The sequence below is a fragment of the Opisthorchis viverrini genome (genome assembly GCF_000715545.1).
Source record: "Opisthorchis viverrini unplaced genomic scaffold opera_v5_137, whole genome shotgun sequence".
NCBI lineage: Eukaryota > Metazoa > Platyhelminthes > Trematoda > Opisthorchiida > Opisthorchiidae > Opisthorchis > Opisthorchis viverrini.
This window is the reverse complement of record NW_008751790.1, coordinates 150,561-171,077: the sequence shown is the minus strand read 5'-3', so window position 1 is coordinate 171,077 and position 20,517 is coordinate 150,561. Positions and strand designations below refer to the sequence as shown.

At 46.7% G+C, this 20,517-nt stretch overlaps 8 protein-coding genes across 8 annotated transcripts in view; 6 read left to right on the top strand and 2 right to left on the bottom strand.

Moving 5' to 3' along the window:
• T265_06449 (hypothetical protein) overlaps positions 1-1,881 on the bottom strand; it is a gene marked incomplete at both ends in the record, with an annotated part of 7,035 nt that extends 5,154 nt beyond the window's left edge. Inside the window, one exon of the mRNA XM_009171717.1 lies at positions 1,774-1,881. Within this exon, the coding sequence (XP_009169981.1) occupies positions 1,774-1,881 (108 nt within the window). The remainder of the gene's footprint in view (positions 1-1,773) is intronic.
• A 3,788-nt stretch (positions 1,882-5,669) lies between these two features.
• T265_06448 (hypothetical protein) lies at positions 5,670-8,896 on the top strand (the record flags this gene model as incomplete). Its single annotated transcript, XM_009171716.1, has 3 exons — positions 5,670-6,015; positions 6,501-6,909; positions 8,476-8,896. The coding sequence occupies 3 exons, from the start codon at positions 5,670-5,672 to the stop codon at positions 8,894-8,896; spliced, it is 1,176 nt and encodes a 391-aa protein (XP_009169980.1).
• A 66-nt stretch (positions 8,897-8,962) lies between these two features.
• On the top strand, positions 8,963-12,334 carry T265_06447 (hypothetical protein; the record flags this gene model as incomplete). The annotated part of the gene is made up of 2 exons (XM_009171715.1): positions 8,963-9,098; positions 11,931-12,334. The coding sequence occupies 2 exons, from the start codon at positions 8,963-8,965 to the stop codon at positions 12,332-12,334; spliced, it is 540 nt and encodes a 179-aa protein (XP_009169979.1).
• Positions 11,118-11,522, bottom strand: T265_06446 (hypothetical protein; the record flags this gene model as incomplete). The annotated part of the gene is made up of 1 exon (XM_009171714.1): positions 11,118-11,522. One exon carries the CDS (start codon positions 11,520-11,522, stop codon positions 11,118-11,120), a length of 405 nt encoding a protein of 134 aa, XP_009169978.1.
• Positions 12,335-12,535: 201 nt separating the features above from the next.
• T265_06445 (hypothetical protein) lies at positions 12,536-13,469 on the top strand (the record flags this gene model as incomplete). The annotated part of the gene is made up of 2 exons (XM_009171713.1): positions 12,536-12,968; positions 13,141-13,469. The coding sequence occupies 2 exons, from the start codon at positions 12,536-12,538 to the stop codon at positions 13,467-13,469; spliced, it is 762 nt and encodes a 253-aa protein (XP_009169977.1).
• A 109-nt stretch (positions 13,470-13,578) lies between these two features.
• T265_06444 (hypothetical protein) lies at positions 13,579-14,058 on the top strand (the record flags this gene model as incomplete). The annotated part of the gene is made up of 1 exon (XM_009171712.1): positions 13,579-14,058. The coding sequence occupies one exon, from the start codon at positions 13,579-13,581 to the stop codon at positions 14,056-14,058; it is 480 nt and encodes a 159-aa protein (XP_009169976.1).
• Positions 14,059-15,292: 1,234 nt separating this feature from the next.
• On the top strand, positions 15,293-15,949 carry T265_06443 (hypothetical protein; the record flags this gene model as incomplete). The annotated part of the gene is made up of 1 exon (XM_009171711.1): positions 15,293-15,949. One exon carries the CDS (start codon positions 15,293-15,295, stop codon positions 15,947-15,949), a length of 657 nt encoding a protein of 218 aa, XP_009169975.1.
• A 2,353-nt stretch (positions 15,950-18,302) lies between these two features.
• T265_06442 (hypothetical protein) lies at positions 18,303-19,887 on the top strand (the record flags this gene model as incomplete). The annotated part of the gene is made up of 3 exons (XM_009171710.1): positions 18,303-18,423; positions 18,799-19,011; positions 19,499-19,887. The coding sequence occupies 3 exons, from the start codon at positions 18,303-18,305 to the stop codon at positions 19,885-19,887; spliced, it is 723 nt and encodes a 240-aa protein (XP_009169974.1).
• Positions 19,888-20,517: the final 630 nt, after the last annotated feature.

Sequence of the window (20,517 nt, the reverse complement as noted above, 5' to 3'; positions counted from 1 at the left end):
ACCTTGTGGAACGAAGTTCCAGCCAGTGTAGCCCGCGGGATCATTGCAGCACTCAAGCCCGACCACCACGTCAAGGTGGCAGCTTTAGGTCGGGGCCAAGCGTTTCAGACTTCACTGGCACAGGGAGAAACAAGGGGTATCTATGGACACAGACTTTCCCAGGAATGACAATTTTGCTCGTTTACAAGGTTGCAGATTCGTTGTAGTTCGGTTGTAAGGGATTAACTGTTTCCTTCTGCAACATCCAACTTCTCTGACAACACCTAATCGTCTATTCAAAGGATCGCGTTCCACAATAGAACGCCGTCCTATGATTCGGGCACGGGAAAGTATTCCCCTGGTTTGCAACGATAGTTCACTATGGGCTGAACAACCCGATCCTATTCGACTTATACCCTCGTCTGCATATCAATTTAATTTTGACGGTAGACTCACCTTGAACCCAGCTTAATCTCTCGTTTATGGTGTTTCTCATCTTATAGTTTAGTCTTGTTATACTTTATTATACTTTGAGCTCCTCACTACTAATCTGGTCATGCTGTTTAATGCTTTTGAACGTGCTAATTAGTCCATTCGCGCTAATTGTTTTTATTACGTATTTATTGAGAACATATGGCGTTTTGGTGGCCCGTTTATCCGTATTATCGGTGTGTTCCAACTTGCAAACACGTGTAGTGAATTTTCAAGTGATAAATGTGTGCTTTTGTGCTTAGACACCCTAGTTTGTGTCTGGTGTCGAAATGCTGGTGCCAAGCCGCTCCTATTCACTTGCTCTAATCCTTTCATTTTCGCTTCATCCTTTTTCTCTTTCGCTTGGCCTTTAACCTGATATTCGTGGTGATCGAAGTCCGTCAACATGGCCTCGTGTGGTCTACAACAATCTTGTTTGGATTGTTCATCTAGTGAAACTTGCAACAGACTGGAGTTTGACGGTTCAGCCACAGTACTCATCATTATCAAGGTTGTCTTCTGCAGCGCATCATTGTTCAACACAGAAGCTTCGCCGCCCTACAACCATAATTTATTTGAAATCTTGGAGGAAAAGAATGAAAACGGAAAAGGGACTCAGCACTACCCTACCGCAATCATTCCGGGATGCCCATACCTCCAGACACTCACTCAGACAATCTAGATAGAAACTGACAAAAAGACTAACAGCCATATATTGCGGCGTCTCCAGCTATGCACAGAAGGATCCTGCAGACCTCATTCTTTCGAATACCGGCAAATCGCTCCGACGGTATCCAAACTGACAAAAGACTAACAGCCATATATTGCGGCGTCTCCAGCTATGCACAGAAGGATCCTGCAGACCTCATTCTTTCGAATACCGGCAAATCGCTCCGACGGTATCCAGACTTCTCGAATTGGCTTTCGTGCCTCTCCTTCAGGTCAGACGTCGACCACCTCTTCGCTGGTGTCACCAAATTTGACACGAGAGACAGCCTCCCTTTCGGTCGATGGTCGTTTAGCTTGCGAAACACGTATCCAAAGCACCACAGGTTTCAGTCTTGGGTAGATTCTTCGAGCGGAGTCCCCATTGCACAACAGAATACTCGTTTTCTAATAGTCTCGTGGTTTTCGCTTGCACCAGTCTACGCGAGCTATGGTTATGACAATATCAATAGATGACTTCTCAGTTTTGGTTCTCGCAGAGACCACGTCTCACAACCGTAGGACAAATCACTCCGTACTATAGCCTGATACACATGCCTACTGAGATTCAGGGAGATACCGCCTTGTCGCTTTAGATATCAATTTATTAAGCCCTACCCGAGCTTTGGGCATTCGTGCATTGACCTCATATGTCACACTACAATGGGAACTTATACAACTTCTGAGACACGTAAAATGCTTCACAACCTCGAGTGCCTCTCTCATTGGACTGTAGGTGGCATGTTTAGTGAGTGCATCTCAAAGATCCAGAAGTTTAATTTAGTGGGCGAAAAGAGCATATCAAAAGGCGGAGTGAATTCGGTCAGTTCATCGAAAAAACACTGGTGCCTTCTTTTCCTATTCGTCTGCATATTCCAGATCGATAAGATTTTCGTCAGCCACTTTTTGAGTACCAGGGTTTTGAAGACCTAGCATCTGTCTCATCTCGTCCATCACAAAGTCGAATAGGAATGGAATGGGAGGCCATCCTCGTCGGACACCAACTTTTGTTCGGAGGCTTCTGGATAGCTTTCGGTATACCCTCACACACCCGGACGTTTGTGAATTCATCCTATTCACAAGCTTCTGGGACATTCCTTGCAGGAGAACCGATCAGTGAGCATAATCAAACACTCCTTGGAAATCCAGATTGTCGCCCATACTTTTGGCGAACGCACGCGTATTTGACGGAGTGTGACTATGTGGTCAAAGCAATCCCTACTAGGTCTAGACCCGGCTTGCTGCTCTCGAGCCAATGCTTCACGGACCATTATAAGGCGACGAAGGACAGGTGATGTCATGCGTCTCTTTGCAGCCTGATCCTTCTTTGATTAACACATTCGCTACGAGTCCCTTTTTGAAAACGTGCTTTATTACTAGCTCTCCTCGGTTGTGTGAGACAATCTTGTTTTCCAAAATGGAGGTGAATAGATCAAAAGGTCGCTGGGGGCCTCACTCTAATCATTGAACAATGCAGGTTGGAGGTAATCCAGCCCAGGAACTCGGTGGCCCTTGGGAGAACAGATTCCACTCCATGTCCATCCAAGATGTACCAAGGCTACCCAGGTGTATTTCAGATATCTGAACTTCTCGCTCGCCTCGGCAAGGCATTCAAGACGTCGTAAAACTGGTCATTGGTGTTGTATGGCAGGGGTATAAGCAGACAGGACAAACAGGCAGTGATCAACTTCTCATTTATGAGACTTTCACATACGTTGCTAGAGGAACCGCACTAATTCGACTACCAAACAGGTATCCATTTAAGCAGGGAGCCTTCCGCCCGGTGACTTCAAATGGTGCCAACCCCTGCACTGCCTGTCGTGTCGGCTTTTCGGTAACCAGAAGTGCGCAGCCAGAAGCGAGTGGATGGCAGTGGGCTAGTTAACTAACCGACTGTGCTTCTATTCTAAATTCTTGTTTCTGATACCCAGTGTACGTGAGTGTTGACCGAGTTCAGTGTTCAAACAAGAGTAGCCTGTTATCTTGCTTTTCTATAGTGCGAGCATTAGAAACAGCCAGACAGATTGGGCGTCAAGGCTTGAAGATGAATTTCGAGATGCCCGAGGCTGTCGTTGTCGACAAGGTCGGCAAGATCGGTGTAAGACGAAAGAGGTCGTCAATTCTGACAAATGGGTTTGCAAGGAGGGTATTATTACTGGGTGGTGTGAGGGAGAAGCAAAACTATGTGAAAGAGGAAGAATGGAGGCGTCAGCAGGGAGTTTTTTCGTCCTTCATGTGAAAAACAACTTCGCAAGCCGACTGTGTTAGAACTTCTGTGAGGTCTTTGGAATTCTATCAATGACCAGAAAATCTCGACTGCATTGATCGAGTAAGGTGGTCACCCAGGACTATCAGAAGAACGGCGCTGCTTGCTGTTATTATTATGTACAAACTATTTGTGAAAATATGCTGTTCGGTCATCCGCAGTATCTCTGAAGGGATTACCGTCAAATATCACCAAACTATTCACGCGTGAGCCGCCAACTCGTTACGTCAGTCGGTTGGGATATTGCATCTTCAACGGCATCCAAGCATGCGATCATTATGGGGATTCGTTCTTCCCTTGTTGCTCTTGATCCGCACCTCGATAACCATGGCTCCGTTTTATTGAATGTTTGCGCAATCTCAGCAGAACCAAGTTTGCCTATTGGATTCGATTTGGATACTGATTGCTCTAATTAGCATAGCTGATCAAGAGGTTGCGTTTGATTACCAGTGGCATCTTTGATTTAAGTAGGCTTCTAACCAGCGAAACCAAAGCATACGACTAATTTGGAACCACCTGTTTTCAGGTGAGGGCACACAGAGCCACTGGTTGTCATGTGACTTTGAGTCGCCCACTTCCTCGCCTACCTGCGAATGGATAAATGATTCGGATAATTGGCTCGCTAACTGGCGTCCAACACAAACTACTTCAAACGGTACTGTTGTGTGTACACAGCCTTCACCGAGAATTCGTGGACGTCGCGTTAATGGCGCACAGTCTACCCACGAGACTACGGTTTCCGTCCGTCTGTTCAGTCCACCAATCATCACCACGGATAACTTGAAGTGCTTAGCGTTCTCTTTTATCATGCATCATAGTTCTTCTGTACCACCCAGCCTGGCACTACTCAAACGTCATGTGGGGTGAGTATCTTTTTTAGCCTGCCTTTTTGGTGAGACGATCTCCTAATTACTCATACTGTCGACCATTTGGGGGTGTTTCCGGAAACGTTTAAGTCTTTCAACCGCAATGTATCTTTTCGTGTTCAACATAACTGATCATTCTCTTAGGGGAAGAAACATCCTGGGGATTTCGATCTACTGACTGGAAACTTCGAATTCCCGAAGTTTGAATTTTTAGTTTTCTGCGCTCAGACTGGATATGCCAGTTAGTGATGGTTACCCTAACCAGAAGTTGGTGAGAAAAAAAACAAGGACGTAGGTGAGCCGCGCCATCAAAGTAGATTGGTTCCGAATGAAATCAGTCAAGACCCGAAATTCAATGCGGGAATATTCGAATTTTGGAGGTTGGAGCGGTGGAATGCTGTTTATCATGATCTTAGTAATCAGCGAACGGTTTTTCACTATCCAGGGCGAGATGGCTTAGTGGTTAGAACGCGAATTTACTGGCTGGAAGGTCCGTGGTTCGAACCCGACTTCTGCCTTTCGACTTCCCCTGTATAGGCTTGGGCAACCTGGCAGTATCCCAGCCCTCATGTTTCTTTCGGGTGGCATGACAGCTAGGCATCGAAAGGATGTTACACCTGAGCCATTTCATTTCTTTTCTTACCATTATCCTACGAAGTTCACCTTATTTTGCTTCACAGCCACTGTCTTCAAGGAGTTGAACGAACCAGCTCATCGCTGCCTCTTCGAACACGATATGTGTGGCTGGACCAATGATCAGAACAGCTGGGAAGGTCATTGGCAACCGGTCTGGTTTGATGCGCTGTCTACCAGAGCTGCCTGTCTTGTCTTGAAGTCTCCCACACTTTCTCGTTCTTCTTGGTCAAGAAGAACATTCAGCCATGAAAAAGTGACAGCACGTGTGATTCAAGCTCGATTCTGGAGTCCAGCTATTCTGGCTGAGGATAACGTACATTGTTTGACTTTTCAGTATACCATAGAGATCCAAAATCTGTCTCACTCTTTGCCCATACCGCTGAGACCCGTCAATCAACAGGGCTCATTAGCTTTATTACGGCGTCAGCAAGGGTAATTCGTCCACTGTCGTTTTCTTGTTGGCTAGCATTATTCGCTTTAATGGGAGAATCCATCAACACTAGCCTTCTTTTGAATGGTATTGGCGATTTCAATTGCACTTCCAGACCTCCGTTTTTAAGTTCTTTTTCCTTGAAAGATGGGAATCCTTCGCTTTAGGCCAAACCAGCCCTCTCTTTCGTATCCTTTCCTTTATCTGGAGCGGCTGGACCAGAACTAATAAACCTCAAACTTAAAAATAGAAACGGTTTGTCGTTTCAGCTAACTCTGTCATCAAACCGGTGTATTTTTGTCCCTTCACAAGTGGAATGTGTGGCTGGAATAATGATCTTAACAGCTGGAACTATCGCTGGACACTTGCACGCGAACCGTCTGCCGCAGCGTCCTCTCCTCGACTTTATCCATCTTCGGTGAACGAATCGTACTGTTGCTTTTCGGTGAAACAAACCGAGATGGCATTGAACTCTCCTGTAATGACCGATGACTATTCAGCTTGGCTAGTCACTCCTCGCCCAGCTAGAGTCCAACTACCACAAACGATGGACTCTGAGAGTGTTCTTCAGTCCCGTCTTTGGAGTCCAGCAATTCCCGGCACCATGCAGTTGAAGTGTCTGGCTTTCAGTTTTCATATCAAACTTGGTCGTGCCATCAAGGGTGTGAACTCCAAACAGGGTGCCACCTTAGCATTACTGAAACGACAAGAGGGGTGATTATTTTCATACAGTTAGTTATTTTTAGTTAGTTATTTTCACTGAACTAGCTGTCACAGTTGAAGAAGTCTACAGCTGTTAAAATGCCGTTTTTGTGGACTATTACTGACCAAAATGTGGATCAGCCACCTCTATTAGAACCTTTAAGTGGTCGCTGTTGGCTTTCGTGTCACGTCTCCCTAATCCAATTTCCTCGGAAAGATGTAACCGTTCCCATTAGCTTTACCCACAAACACTGTCGTGCACAAAGAGGTGGTGCTTCTTAGGGGATAGAATGTGACTTGTACTAACATAAACTGTGCTCTGTTGGTTATGCTTCTATTCCTCGGGCTTTCAATTGTTTTTTACCTCCCTTCACCTCTTTTGACGCCGAGTACGTCATATCTGACCAACACTAGTCGCCAAGATCACCTCGTTCCTCTTCTTCAGAAAAACTACCAGTGGATCCCATTCATGTGTGCTCGTTCCAGTCTGATACTTGTGGTTGGACGAACGACCCCAACAGTTGGAAACATAGATGGGAATTGGACAGGTTGTCAGTTGACGATGACCAAGCTCTTTGCCTATCGTCGGTTTCGAAATTCTCATCGGGTCCGATATCCATGGCGTCACCTTGGGATTTCGCTTCGGATGAAATGGAAGCAAACCGTCCGGCACATTCGGGTCCCATTCAAGCTCGTCTTTGGAGTCCACCAATTCAGAAGCGTCATAAGCTAGGTTGTCTCACAGTGCTTTATCAAATTCACGGTAGTCCAGCTACTGCTATTGTTGATGGGACACAGAAGCCAGATGCGAGCCTTGATCGACTCGGCTTGGCTCTTTTGAGGCGTCAAGAAGGGTGATTCTTATGATATAGTTTACTTCCTCTTCGTTGCTCGATTGACTCCTCATCAGCTTCTTGAATTGGGTCCAACTATTTGTGGTCTTAGTTTGCGGAACATCGTTATCAGTTTCCCTACTCACAACGTGTACTGTACGCTCATCATTGGAACCGGGTGGTCGCCTCGTAATGCTGGGTTCGAGATATCTTAGTGATTAGGGTGCGAAGCTATTATCGGGAGGTTCGTCGTTAAGATCTACCCTTTGCGCATCGATGGCTCCTGTTGTATTGTGCGGTGGTGGCCGAGCTATTGGTTACGCCTGCACTGCGCCTGCCAGACTACGTGATAGGGAGAAGACAGAGAACTGGGGACACGGCTGTATTGCCAGGACAAAACATACAGAGCTTCTGCGTAAATATATATAGGATGACTAATTGGCCAAATATGCTCGTTCACTTGTTCGCTCCGTACAGCCAATGGTGGTGTTCCGGTCGTGAACATTCTCAGGCCCACTACGCTGGTCGTGTGTTGCTAAGCCATGTTAGGTGGGAGCCGTGTTTCGTGGGTGCCACCAACTCACCTACTTTCCGGACGTGTCGAACCGATGGTGACCTTGGGGATGCGTCACTCTGTGCACAAGTGCTTTTTCTTCTGTTTGGGCGCGCCCTGACAGCTCCTACCTAGGCGTGAACAGCCTGGCGTTATCTCATCCCTTGATCCACCTGCTACATCACCGCCACGCCCCTAAAGTGTTCCACGGCTGAGCTACCATTATTCATCTGCTTGACACAAGAAATGCCACTGGTCTTTCGGTGTACTAGCCTAGTAGTCGGTTGATTGACGAAACATACCTATCCCATATGCAGGACATCAGTGTCCGCCAAAGCCCATTGGCAGTTGGGTTGTTTCCATTTATACCGCGTACAACTTTGGAAAAGGACTGACCGCATGCCATTACTTTTTCAACGCACGGATCTTGCTGTCCAACTTTGGAAACAACCACAAGCGATTTGGAACTGGCAATTCCTTAGTGCTCGCAGGTGCATTTACGTACGATACGTGTCCCCAGAAAACGCGAACAGTACGTGCAGCTGTCGGTTCAGCGCATTCCAAACCATTGATATGTCTTGAAAGAGTAAAGTATCGTGCAACTGGAAAACTCTTGGCGTCATTATTGTCCCAGTGAACGCAAATCAGGATGGTAGCATCTGCTGACGGATAATGATGAGGGGACGCCGTTCTTGTGAGACTGTCTGGTTCTGAGGTATCTTAGTTGCAAAAGAAAGCAGTCTTGAATGATGATGTGTTTCGGAGCGTATATTATCGGTTTGTCACCCGTATGGTTGGTGTGAGAAGATATTTCTGCGTTCGTCCTTCTACACCTCATTTGCCAGCAAGCCGAGAAATATGAGTAAACCTTGTCCATTCAGCAGGACTAATCATAGGTGTACTCAAACTCTTGGCTTCGAAAGAAACCATACGATACAATGTGCTTGCTCGTACAGTTTCCCCGATGATAGTGTTGTTTTCTAAAACCGGGAAGGTGAAACTGTAAGCTTACTGCTTCATTCTCCAACTGAAAGATTCACAGTGAACGTTTCGTTCCTTTTCTCAGAGATTACTCCGATTCACGTGTGTACTTTCGCATCCGATACATGTGGCTGGACAAACGATCAAAACAGCTGGAAACATAGATGGGAATTGGATCCGATCTCGTTCGGAAAAAATCAAGCCCTTTGCCTGTCGTCAGTATCACAAGTTCCAACTTCAGTCGCATTGCCGTGGGCAGTTTCCGCGGACGAAGCGGTGCTGGACGCCTTGCACCATTCGAGCCCTATTCAGGGTCGTCTTTGGAGTCCGCCGATACAAAAACGCCATAAGTTGGGGTGTTTCGCGTTCCTTTACCGAATTGATTCGAAATCTCATATTGTCAGTGGGATACAGGGAACGGAACAGAGCGATCCTCTTCCGGGTTTGGCTGTTTTGAGTCGACAAGAGGGGTGATTATTATATCTTATTATTTTCCTGTTGATCTTTGATACAAAGTTGTACTGCTACATAAGTTCGATAATGAGCAGCTTTCAAGCCGACGTTCATCCGTCTCCTGATCCGGACAAGGTAGTAGACTCGTTGTGTGATTTGGTTCGCATAACGACGCGGATTGTCTTGCTCGCATCCTCCTCATCACACAAACGTAGAATGTCAAGTCTGCTGGTAGCTTAGTATGATTTAGTGGAACGACAAACATGGAACAAGAGGAGGGGTGTGGAGCTACCGTGTCACAGACACCCAGGTTACCCACATATTCATTGCCTTTTCAACCTGGATAATAACGGAGACCAAAAACACTACTCATATTGGTTACTCTTCGTATCCTTCAGTGTGCGGCCAAACACAGCGAAGACCACGTGAGCCTCATCCTGAAAACTGGATCGCATTGATGGCACCAAGGTTTCTCCCGTCCTACCAGTTCCTTAAGGACTTAGCCCTCAATTCGATGCCATTGCCTTTCCGTAACACTGTCAGTGAAAACGAAGGTGACAAACACTACGAACATCGTAGTGCTGTCCAATTCATGTTCGTTGAATAAAGAATGTACAGATGTCTCACTCCTTACGTGCCTATCTTTTCTAACACGATCTAGCGATTTAGACTGCTAATGGGTACTGCGTTATTGACTGCGCGCACCAATCTCGATCACTACTTTCAGAAGCCTACGTCGTACTCATATCCTGCACGTGACCATGCAGTGAATTGATGGTCTGACCATATTGTTCTTTACAGAGGCTCGTGCCATTCGACAGTAAAATCGCTGTTTTTTGCCGTTTAATGTGAACATCAAACTTTGGTCTTCGAGCTCTTTCCAATTTATGCTTGAGCCCGGGCTAACCGTCTAACTTTCATTTTATCCGTAGCTCATCCACAAACTAAACCACTGCACGTGTGCACGTTTGCAACTGATACATGCGGCTGGCTGAATGACAATCAGAACTGGAAACATAAGTGGCTGTTGATAGCCGACGAAGCGGCGCCAGCAGTTCATCCGCTAAATCATGCGTTGTGTCTCTCTGCTACTTCGATTAAGGACCCGATCGCACCTTGGTCTCGGAGGATCCTACCTGATTCTCGGAATGTCATCAATACAACATCAATTCAGTCTCGCTTGTGGAGCCCGCCTATTCAGCGCGGAGATGGGTTGCACTGTTTGAAATTTTGGTTTCGAATCAGTGGCCTCCTAAAAAATCATGGAACCCGGGACCCATCTCTAGCTGTCCTTCGTCGCCACGAAGGGTGATTATTAGTGATCATTTATTCATTCTATCAAGTGACCTAGCTGATGGATTCGAAAGCTAACATATATTTAGGCTTGGCTGCCCGGGTAAAATTGTCGCAAATATTTGAAACACACACTGAATCCAGTGCGATCTAGTGATCATTGGTCTGATATGGATGTGGTTTGGTAGCAGAGTTTTCCGCGTGGGATGTTCGCCTTGTTAATGGGTTTTAAGTTGAATGTGGTACTGATTTTATTGCCTATGATGATGCGACATGTGGAGCAAGTAGCTTTTCATTTTTTACTTTAGCCGGCTCGTTGGTAAACCGCACGAACATATGTACTTTCTCAAGTGATGCATGTGGCTGGATAAATGACCCAAACAGTTGGAAGTACAGGTGGATACGAGAAATTTCCGAACCACATCAAGATGATCACGCGTTGTGTTTGTCCGTATCATCTCATGCCAGCTCGGATGCCCCCGCAAGGCTGACTTCCCAGTTCTCCAGTAGGACTGCATCATCGTTCTTAAGAAAAGTCAATACTGGCCCCGTCCAGGCGCGTCTGTGGAGCCCACCTGTGCTGTCGGATGATCGCCTCGGTTGCCTCACATTTCTCTATCGAGTTGGTGGTATTATTCGGAAATCGAGCGATCCTGGGCCACTGTTGGCCTTGCTACGTCGTCAAGAGGGGTGAACCAAAGCTTACCGTTACAATACCCATCTGTTCTGCAGTACTTTCTAGTGTAAAGTGGACCATTTAAGGTTTCTGCGAGTTTATGGTTCTTTAGGCATCCATCCACGATCTAATGGATCAAAGTAAAATGAGGATTCTGACAGTGTAGGTAGTTTTTCCGGCGGTTTCCGGATTTAAGCGTTCTTAAAATCAGTTGATGGTGTTTCTCACAATTGGGCATGGGACGAATGGTTAGCCTTGATAAGGTCATTGATTTCAGCTAGAAGTTGGACGGTTAATTAAATTCCTTGTTTCCCTTTCCTTCCTAAGTGATAGAGTTACGGACTCTTCAACAAACTCGTAATAACAGTGAAGTGAACGCTTTCGCTTTTCCTCATCCGTGGTAATCCGTTGTACATCGCGCGATAGTGTATCTCTTCGGCATACATAAGCTTTCGACCTCAGTGTCGGCGATTCATACTTCACGTAGTTGGTGTTTCCTGTTTTCCAAACAATACAACGCCATAAGTTTGTTCGCAACCCTTCTTCTCTGCTTCTTTCTTGCTTCTTTGCTCCGGCTGCTTTCTCCATACCTAACCCACTAGCTTCATGCTTCTCTATCATATTCCACCATACTTGTTCTGTGTGTCCGTTTTCGTCATATCCTTTCCTTCGCATCATCTGGCTTTGTGAGCTTCCACCAGCTGTCCTACCTGCTGTTCGAGCTTATCGTTCGTCGAATGTGTGCAGCGGAGCACCATCCTATGTGATCTGCGGATATTGCGAACCGATTTCTGTGTATTGGAGAGATGTAGCTTTACCTGGTAGGGTATCGTAGAACAGCGTTCGGCTTTCGTTGCATTATTCTTTTCCATTCAATAGGTTGTACTGTGCAGTATTGACCTAACCCCACAAATGCTTTGCGGATTATATCTGCCTATGGTGAAATTTTGAATGCTGGCTAACGTTTTTTCACCCAACCAGCTGCTGCAATCATCACTGTGTTCCTCTGTGACACGTTTGATACGCTCATCTTTTCGGAGACATAGGGACTGACGTACACTATTTCGCTACACTTTTGTGTTGTAGCTTCATCTGCGCGGGATCCTTATGTGTGCACTTTTGACAAGGACACCTGTGGATGGTCAAATGATCCGAACAATTGGAAATACTTGTGGAGCCTAACTCTAGTTACGGGAACCTCACAAGTTCCCCACCGGGCTTTGTGTCTATCAGCGTCAGCAACGGGAGTTAGAGGAGCTGTCTCACAAGGTCTAACTCCATGGGGTCGCGTTATTGAGACGCGTGAACATAAACCCGATTTGGACAGCGAGTTGTCCCAAGTGCGATTGTGGAGTCCTTATGTGACCCAGGATGATAATTTGGAATGTTTGAAACTTCTGTATCGAATCGAATCTGGAAGTTTGAAAAGTTCGTCTTCTATGCACCCGACAGGGCCGTCTCTGGCTCTGCTAAAAAGACATAAAGGGTGAATTCCCCGTTGGATTTAATTCTACTAGCTATCGTTGCTATGATTTGAAAAGTTCCTACCGGTAGTGCCATCCTAGATGTAACGCAGATGCGCTGAACCGTTGGGCTTTGTAGCAAGACTCGAAGTTCGCTTTTTTCCTTTTCACCCCTGCTTCTACTCGATGCATTTCTTCTTGGTTCTTCGTCTTCAAATGTCTTGAAGCATGTCCACTTCCTTCTTGCTTCCTCACCTAGTGGTCTCCATGTCTGTCTCTGTCAATTGCCAGCCGAATGCGCTCCCTGCATCGCAGTGCGAGTGGACTGCCGATCCGAACGACTGGGGTCACTATCGCTGGCGCATGGAGCAAGTTAATGTGATAGAAGGACAGTCACAAACGGCTGACAGATTGGATCAGCGTTTTCTTTGTCTGCACAGACCACAGACACTTCAGATCACGGGACCACTGGTGTCTCGGATGTGGAGCCCATCCATAGGAACCGGACATCCCTCTAGTTCTGAACCAGTTCACGTATTGGAGAATGAAGCCGAGATCCCGCAATGTCTCACTCTACTGTATCGTGTCTTTCCCGGATCTGCTGGAGTGCCGGATAGCTCAACTTCACCTACACCTCAGTTGTCTATTTTGCGGAGACAGCGTGGGTGAGAAATAGCGGACACTCACCTTGGTGGATATTTCTTCTATTTGTTCTTACATAGGACGGCTTTGGCACCAGTAGTACACACTTTCCACACTTATTAGTGTATGTCCCTAATTGCTGTCCACAGGTACGACCAATCGTCATTTTCCTCTGAACTGTGACTTCACAGTTCCCTGTTCCTGGACTGTTGATCAAAACGACTGGGGTGGTGTCAATTGGGAACGTCAAACACTATTTGGCGAACGTCTCGGATCTCAACCGGAAATGGTCACCTGCCTGAAATCCCAAAACGAACTGCTGGGACACGCCGAATCATTGGTTTCGCGATTATGGAGTCCTCCAATTCGTTCGCTTAGCACAGATGTAAAATCCACATCGGCAGAGTCAACCTCGCCTCAGTGTTTGCAATTTTCATACCAGCTTCACTTTGGAGAATCAGTTACTTCTCTTCCGGAGAAAGAGCCTAGTCTTTCCCTTTTAAGAAGACAGCGAGGGTAGGGGGTCGGAAGTGATAATTTTAGTTCTATCATAGCTGTGCATTATAAACACTGAGCCTTATTGCGGGTGGTTACAACTTAAGGAGTCTTCAGCATATTCAATTAGTTTTATGGAGGTCTATTCGAAGGGATGGGCACTTTTCTTGCTAGGTTGGACTGTCTATCCTAATCTGCAATTCAGCCTAGCCAACTTCGTTCTGGATTATTGGGACAATGTGGTCTTCATTTTAGCGCAAACAATGAAGATGGATCCGTCTTTTCCGGATGTACTGGTTATCCACCGACCATTGGACTGCAATTTCACTGACTCGTTCTGTCGCTGGTCTAATGATCAGAACAATTGGCCAATAAATTGGGAACTTCGTGCAGTTGACCGGAAAATTTCCATCGGAAATGAGTTATGCCTGAAAGTTCCAAGTGTCCCTCAGAAAGCAGATCTCTCCGCACGTTTATTTGGTCCTCTGCTTTCGGCACCGGACAACACACGTTGTTTGCGTTTAGCATATGTCGTTCATCCACACCCATCGTCTTTGAGTGGGCTAGATCGGGCGGGTCCAAAATTAGCTCTAATGCGTCGGCAAATGGGGTGAGCTGCTTCACTGACTCATTCGGCTTCTGACTGTGCCTTCTTTCACATGGCTCTTATTAGTTGAACCGTTATCTTTTTGCACTTGATGGGCGCTGTGTCAGGTTGGTGCACCTACGTAACTTACTCTTACGTTCCACTCTTACGTTCGTATCATCGTACCGATCGCCTTCCAGGTCATCCTTCGGTGGGCACTCCGACGTCACCAGCTGAGCGTATTTTGGATTGCAGCTTTACCGAATCTACTTGCAGCTGGGCGAACGACCCCAATAACTGGCCAATCAACTGGCAAATGGCGACAAACCAGGATTCTCTATCAAATGGAGGGATGGTCTGTTTCGGGCAACAGTCCCTCATTGGAGGCATTCAGAAGGTGGATGTGTCTGGTCGCCTCTTCTCACCACTCGTGTCGGCCTCAGCTGTGCTTCAGTGTTTGACCGTCCGCTACCGTTTAGTTTCAGTTGCTTCAACCGAAGAAACAGAGGAAATTGAGGCCTTTCGTCGTATACCTAAAATAGCTATTCTGCGCAGGCAGATGGGGTGAGGTTGTCAGCGTTAAATGTGCTTTGTCATTACATATTCCTCACCACAGTACTTTCAACCGTCGACATTAGGTGACCTAAGGAAGTCTCGCACTTAACTGGGTGATCTGAGCTGACACTCAGCTGCAGTCAGTGCTTGCGAGGCCCCTATGAGAGCACACAGCTGTCGTTACTAACACAAGAATTAAGCCGGCAAGTCTCATGTGCTCTGGGTTAATTATTAACGTCGCAATTCAAAATGGGCTCTATCACAATGACTGCATGATTTATAACGAGTAGGCCTGTATCTCGAAGAGAAAGGATTCCTTGGATGTCCTCCTCCCTGAAGCTCACCTTCTAAAGTGGTAGTACAGAGTTTAAGTGTTCCGATGGCGAGATGGCCCAAGCGCGAATTTATTGACCGGAAGGTTCGTGGTTCGAATCCGACCTCCGCCACTCGACTTCCCCTGTCTAGGCTTGGGCAACCTGGCAGTATCCTAGCCCTCGTGCTTCCTTCGGGTGGCATGGCAGTTAGGCACCGGAAGGGTGCTACAGCTGAACGCTTTCAAGTGTTTCGATTTGCAAATCTAGCATCTGAAGCGTAGAAGAATTGTCTCATAACCAAAGGTCGCACCTGCCGGAGCCGTTAGCAAAACGATGATATTTATGCCCTTACTGGTGACGACGGTTCCGTTCTCCTTTAGACACTGTTCACACATGTTCCTCAGTTCTTTCCGCTGCTTTCTTTCTCCAACCGCGATAAGTCCCGACCAAGTTGGTCCCTTCCACTCATGGAGGTGCCACTGTGCAGCATTTCGACGGATTTTCAGACACTCACTTGTTTATTGGGATAGGATTGGTCACCAGTACATAAATACAGATGGACGCCATGCTGTTTCCTATCCATTCAATACCAAAGAACTTCACCTGTACTATCATCGTCACGTTTCAGGCTCGCCTGTGGAAGATATATCTGGTGATCTGTCTGCATTACTGCACTGCAACTTCGAAAGCCCCGAATGGAAGTTTTGTCACTGGACTACTGACCCACGTGACACTGGAGTTTTGTGGAGTATTTCGGAGGTCAATAACAGTGGAGCTGCTTGTTTATCTCCTGCGCCATTCCCACGTCTCCGTTTTGGACCACAACTATCCGGATCTGTCACACTCACTGGACGTTTGTGGAGTCAGACAATTTTTGCAGGCTTTCCTGCGTCATCGGAAATGCTTTCAGGTCATGGAATGGGAGCACCAAAATGCATCCAACTGAGCTATTATCTGCAAGCCACCAAAGACACACCAATTGTGATTGACAAAAGCGGCACCGGTCGGTCAGAAATGCGCTTGTCTCTTTTGAAACATTCGACTGGGTGAGAGGTTTTGGTCTGGAGGTCTTTTCCTTCGACTCTGCGTCTTTTTCGCCATTCCTCTCTTTGAGCCAATCTAGTCCTCTGAATTAGGTCGTCATTTATATGCATTCTACTAGTCTGGGAGTACTCCCCATCATAAGTGTAGTTCAATTCTTCTATTTCACAACCTAGACGCTCTAGTGGAACATAATTCTACTGTCAAACCCTTCATTCTAACGCAGCTTTGGTGATGTCCCAGCCGTTACAGACAAGTTTGCATAACACGGGCCCGGTCAATTGCACTTTTGAAAATGGGAAGTTTTGCGGCTGGAAGGATGACCCACGTGACGTGATTGCGTCCTGGCAGGTGGTGCGATTGCTAGACCCGCCTGGGTTTGCAGCGTGTCTGCAGGCGACCGGCGTCTGGGATCCCTCGACTACAGGTATATGAATAACCGTTAGTATGATTAATTTCATCCCCAGATGCGGTCCAGGCCGAGGGTTCCGCGCGTCTATGGAGTGGACACATTTCCCCAAAGTCTGGCACCCTGATCCAGTGTCTCACATTACGCTATCGTTTCTTTTCCTCTAAACCAGTAATTCGACTTGCGTTGATGCGGCATTCGGCTGGGTAAGCCTTTGTAGTTTAGGTCTTGAAGACCGTTAAACTATTTCAGCAGTGTGCGCTCATCGTTGGGGGGGGGGAATATCTCATCTTGTTGCACTTCACGCTAGTGTTGGGCCAGTTAATATGTTGTCCTAAGTTCTTACACCTGGGTTCCTATACCAGCACATAAATTGGGACTCCTGGTACTAATCCCTCAGCATTTCGCTGAACATTTCGGGGACTCCGTTGTGTATTAGAAACTCCATTCTATGGAAACCAAAACGTATAATAGAGTCATATATCTGTCACGTCTCTTACCGAAATAGCATGGTAATTACACACAACTGTCGTGTTTTTAGCCATTCACTCGGCGGGCGCGCTAACCTACCGGGGTTCCACTGGAAGTTACCAACCGCTGTTGGACTGTAATTTCACGTCTTCCACGTGCAACTGGGCTAACGATCACAACAACTGGCCCGTCAACTGGCGAGTTGTCAACAAGTCAGTATGTTTAGATCTGAAGTCAACCTCTGAAGTGGACTCGACACAGGGTGCGACGGCTAGACTGTTTGGTCCGCTGTTGAAGATATCTAAGCAGCCGCGATGTGTGCAGCTGTTCTATATGGTGCATCTGATCAGTGACACCAGTTTGATACCTGTCAGCGAACATCCAAGATTAACCGTACTTCGTCGTCAAATGGGGTGAGCACGATGGTGTTCTGGTGTAATCCCTTCTGATTGACGAGTTCAGATGACATCTTTTGAAAGGGAACTCTGGAGTTTCTCAGATTTTTCGGCAGGGAGCTAATCTATTGAACTATTTCCACGGTGGCTAAATCTTTTCTTCAGTCTATTTTGCTTTACAGTCCCTGTGGCAGTATGGTGGCGGGATGGACCAAGTGGTTAGAGCACAAATTTACTGACTGGAAGGTGCGTGGTTCGAACCCGACCTCTGACGCTCGACTTACCCTGTCTAGGCTCGGACAACCTGGCAGTATCCCAGCCCTCGTGCCTCCTTCGTGTGGCATGGCAGCTAGGCACTGAAAGGGTGCTATAGCTGAATGATTTAGTATGGTAACTACGTAAACCTTACTATTCACGGATGTGCCATTGTCTGTTGGATAAGGTGGAAGTTCATAGTGGCGAAATGTCATGTCATGTGTGGGCGCCGCCAACCATATGGCTTGAATCAACGAGAATGTGCTCACATGGTGCCCCAACTCCTCAACTTTGATCAGGCGGAGTATTCGTACCAGTCAATTGTTGCTTGTTTGGATTTTGACACTGCCGGGAGTTCATCGCCTTCACTCTTCCTGGAAACCAGCACAGTTCATTGCTTAACTGGCTAGGCATACTTTACAACACTGGCAAAATCACAGTGACAAAAATAACAACCGTTCCGGAGGTTTTTAGAGTAAGGAGTCTTCGCAATACTGCAATCGTCAAAGCCTATTTTGTGTTGTATAGTTTGATCTCAAATCAGTAACTACTTTCTACTTTCTACTACTTTGTGAAGCCAGATATCCTGAATTTGAACAATCCTCTCTGGATGGAGACCTCTGGACGAGACACTATAATGATCAGAAACGTCATCGCTTTCGAAGCACAGCCCACACAATTCCTTCCTTCGAGTAATCAGCCAGACCTTTTTGATTAACATCTCTACACTGAACTGATGGGGCCATCACTTTCAGTGTGCACTTTCCCAATTCTTACCCCTCTTATACTCAGCAGGAAACTCCAATAACGTGGGTCAGTATCGCTTTCTGCAATGTTGACAAATCAAAGTAACTGGTTTCTAGCAGCATTTCTGGCCAAGCGCCTTCACTTGCGTTTCCTGGCATGCATTCTTCGATATTCACTGGATTTCAACAGTAGCCCATGTGACTTAAGTAAGCGCAGGTAGCATTCTCCAAAATATCAGGCCAAATTGATGCGGCTGTTGTGAGACGTGTATTCAAATATTCCCCAGGTGGGAGTGTGGACGGCGTATCTATGAAACATACCGATACTATTTCCGAAGTTACGGCATCGGACTATCTCAGGTGATGCTACTGATCAACCTCAACTAAACCAGTGAGGTTCTATGGAGTGGCACCATTCAGCTTTGTTGTCTCAGTTTTCGTTCCGTTGGCTTTTCGTCGACTCATTTTTTCCTATGTTCCGGATGACTATGGTATTGGTTTGTCCTCCCTTAGAGAGCTGATTGCATCTGCATTGTCCGCGTACTAAGTTGCCCTAATAGTTGATATGTGGTTATGTTTCAGCTGTATATGGTGAGGCAACCTCCCGTCGTCAGAGAATTCGTCCGTCACACATTAAGGATCCTTTGAACTGTACCTATGAAGATGGTGATTTTTGTGGATGGAACGATGATCCTCGTGACGTACTTGCCTGGTGGGAAGTCACCGCTATACCGGACCGCTTCACGAATGCGGTTTGTCTGTTGGCTAGCACCGAATTGGGAGATGCCAGTCAAAGTAGATTGATAGTCATTTCCGACGGTTCTTTTCCATTTGCAAGGTTTCAGCCCTGTGCGTGCCAGGGAAGGATCCGCGCGTTTATGGAGCGGACAGGTGCGAGTGAACCAAAATGGATTGAATGCAGTGCAGTGTTTGCGATTTTCGTACAAGACTACACCGTTCATCACGAATAGAACTCGTTTGAGTCTGATGCGACACTCTTCTGGGTAAGGTGTCTGCTACGTACTCCTGCTTCCCATAACGCCGCGCCATGTCCTCATAGATCAAGCGTATTAGTGCAACATTGTAATGCCTGCAGTTGCCGAGAATCGCGTGAAATTACTCATCCTTTTCCGCCGCTTTCTTCCCTATTTCCAAACATCTTCATTCCACTTCCTTGAAGGGGCACACCTGCAGTAGAGCTGTATAAAACGTAATTCTGTCAAAATCTTCACATCATTCTAGGCTAACCATCACATTCGGATGTTCGCGTCTTTCCCCCAAGGTACTGCTCCGACTCACGAACAAACTAATTCACCGGCCGACTGCAGCTTCGATAAAGGTCATATATGTGGATGGATGCCTGACCCCAGGGATGGTGGAGCTCAGTGGACTGTCTCCAGTGTAACACTTGGCGAAGAGCATCCAAACCAAGCCTTATGCCTAGCCGGTACACCAGCACCGTATACCTTGGATGTTGTGGACGAAGGTGTGAATCGCGATCCGACCGCCACCCTGAGTGCCCGATTGTGGAGCAGAAAGTTTTACCAGCTCCAGAAGAACTTCCGTTGCCTATCTTTTGTCTTTCATGTCACCCATTGTGCTGATTTAGATAGGATCACAAAAGCATCCTCCTGTCCTCACCTTTCTGTCCTTCGACATTCTTCTGGGTAAGGTTCCGCTAACTCGTGAGCACTAGTCCGCCTCGGTTTACTTGGCAAACAAGGGATATTATTACGAATCACCTTGCTCACCGACCTATTCTCCGATGAATGAATCCCTATGGCCTATAGATGAGAATGCGATTTTTCGCAAAATCTTAGAGTTGTCCGTTCACAAGCGTGGTGCTGCGGAACGACGACTTGATGTAGTTTTCCAGGTAGCTCGGGTTAATTGTGTGAATGTTCGCCATGGCGAGTTTCCGGAGTCTGGAAAGTTCAGAAGTCAGGCAGCTTCTGAGACTGAAATTGTGGACTCGTTCACTTGATTTTGAACCGAATTTTCCTAATGTCAAGGTCTGCTGCACAAAGTCCTTGTATCATGTGAAAGTTTTATAGTTGCCTCGCGTCACAAGTCCCACTTCCACGAGGAGCAGTTGCTGTCGTCTGATGTATCCTTCAGATGCGCGGGTGAGATGAAAAAACGCCGATCTGGACAAACATCCTCCGTGCCGCTTCATCACAAAGCTTTGCTAAGAAAACTGACACCCCAGTGTAGCTGTTTAGCCCATTGGTTAGGTTATTAAGTGTAGAGATCTCTACTCTTCTCTGATGCCACAGGTATTCCCACGCATTGTGATTTATT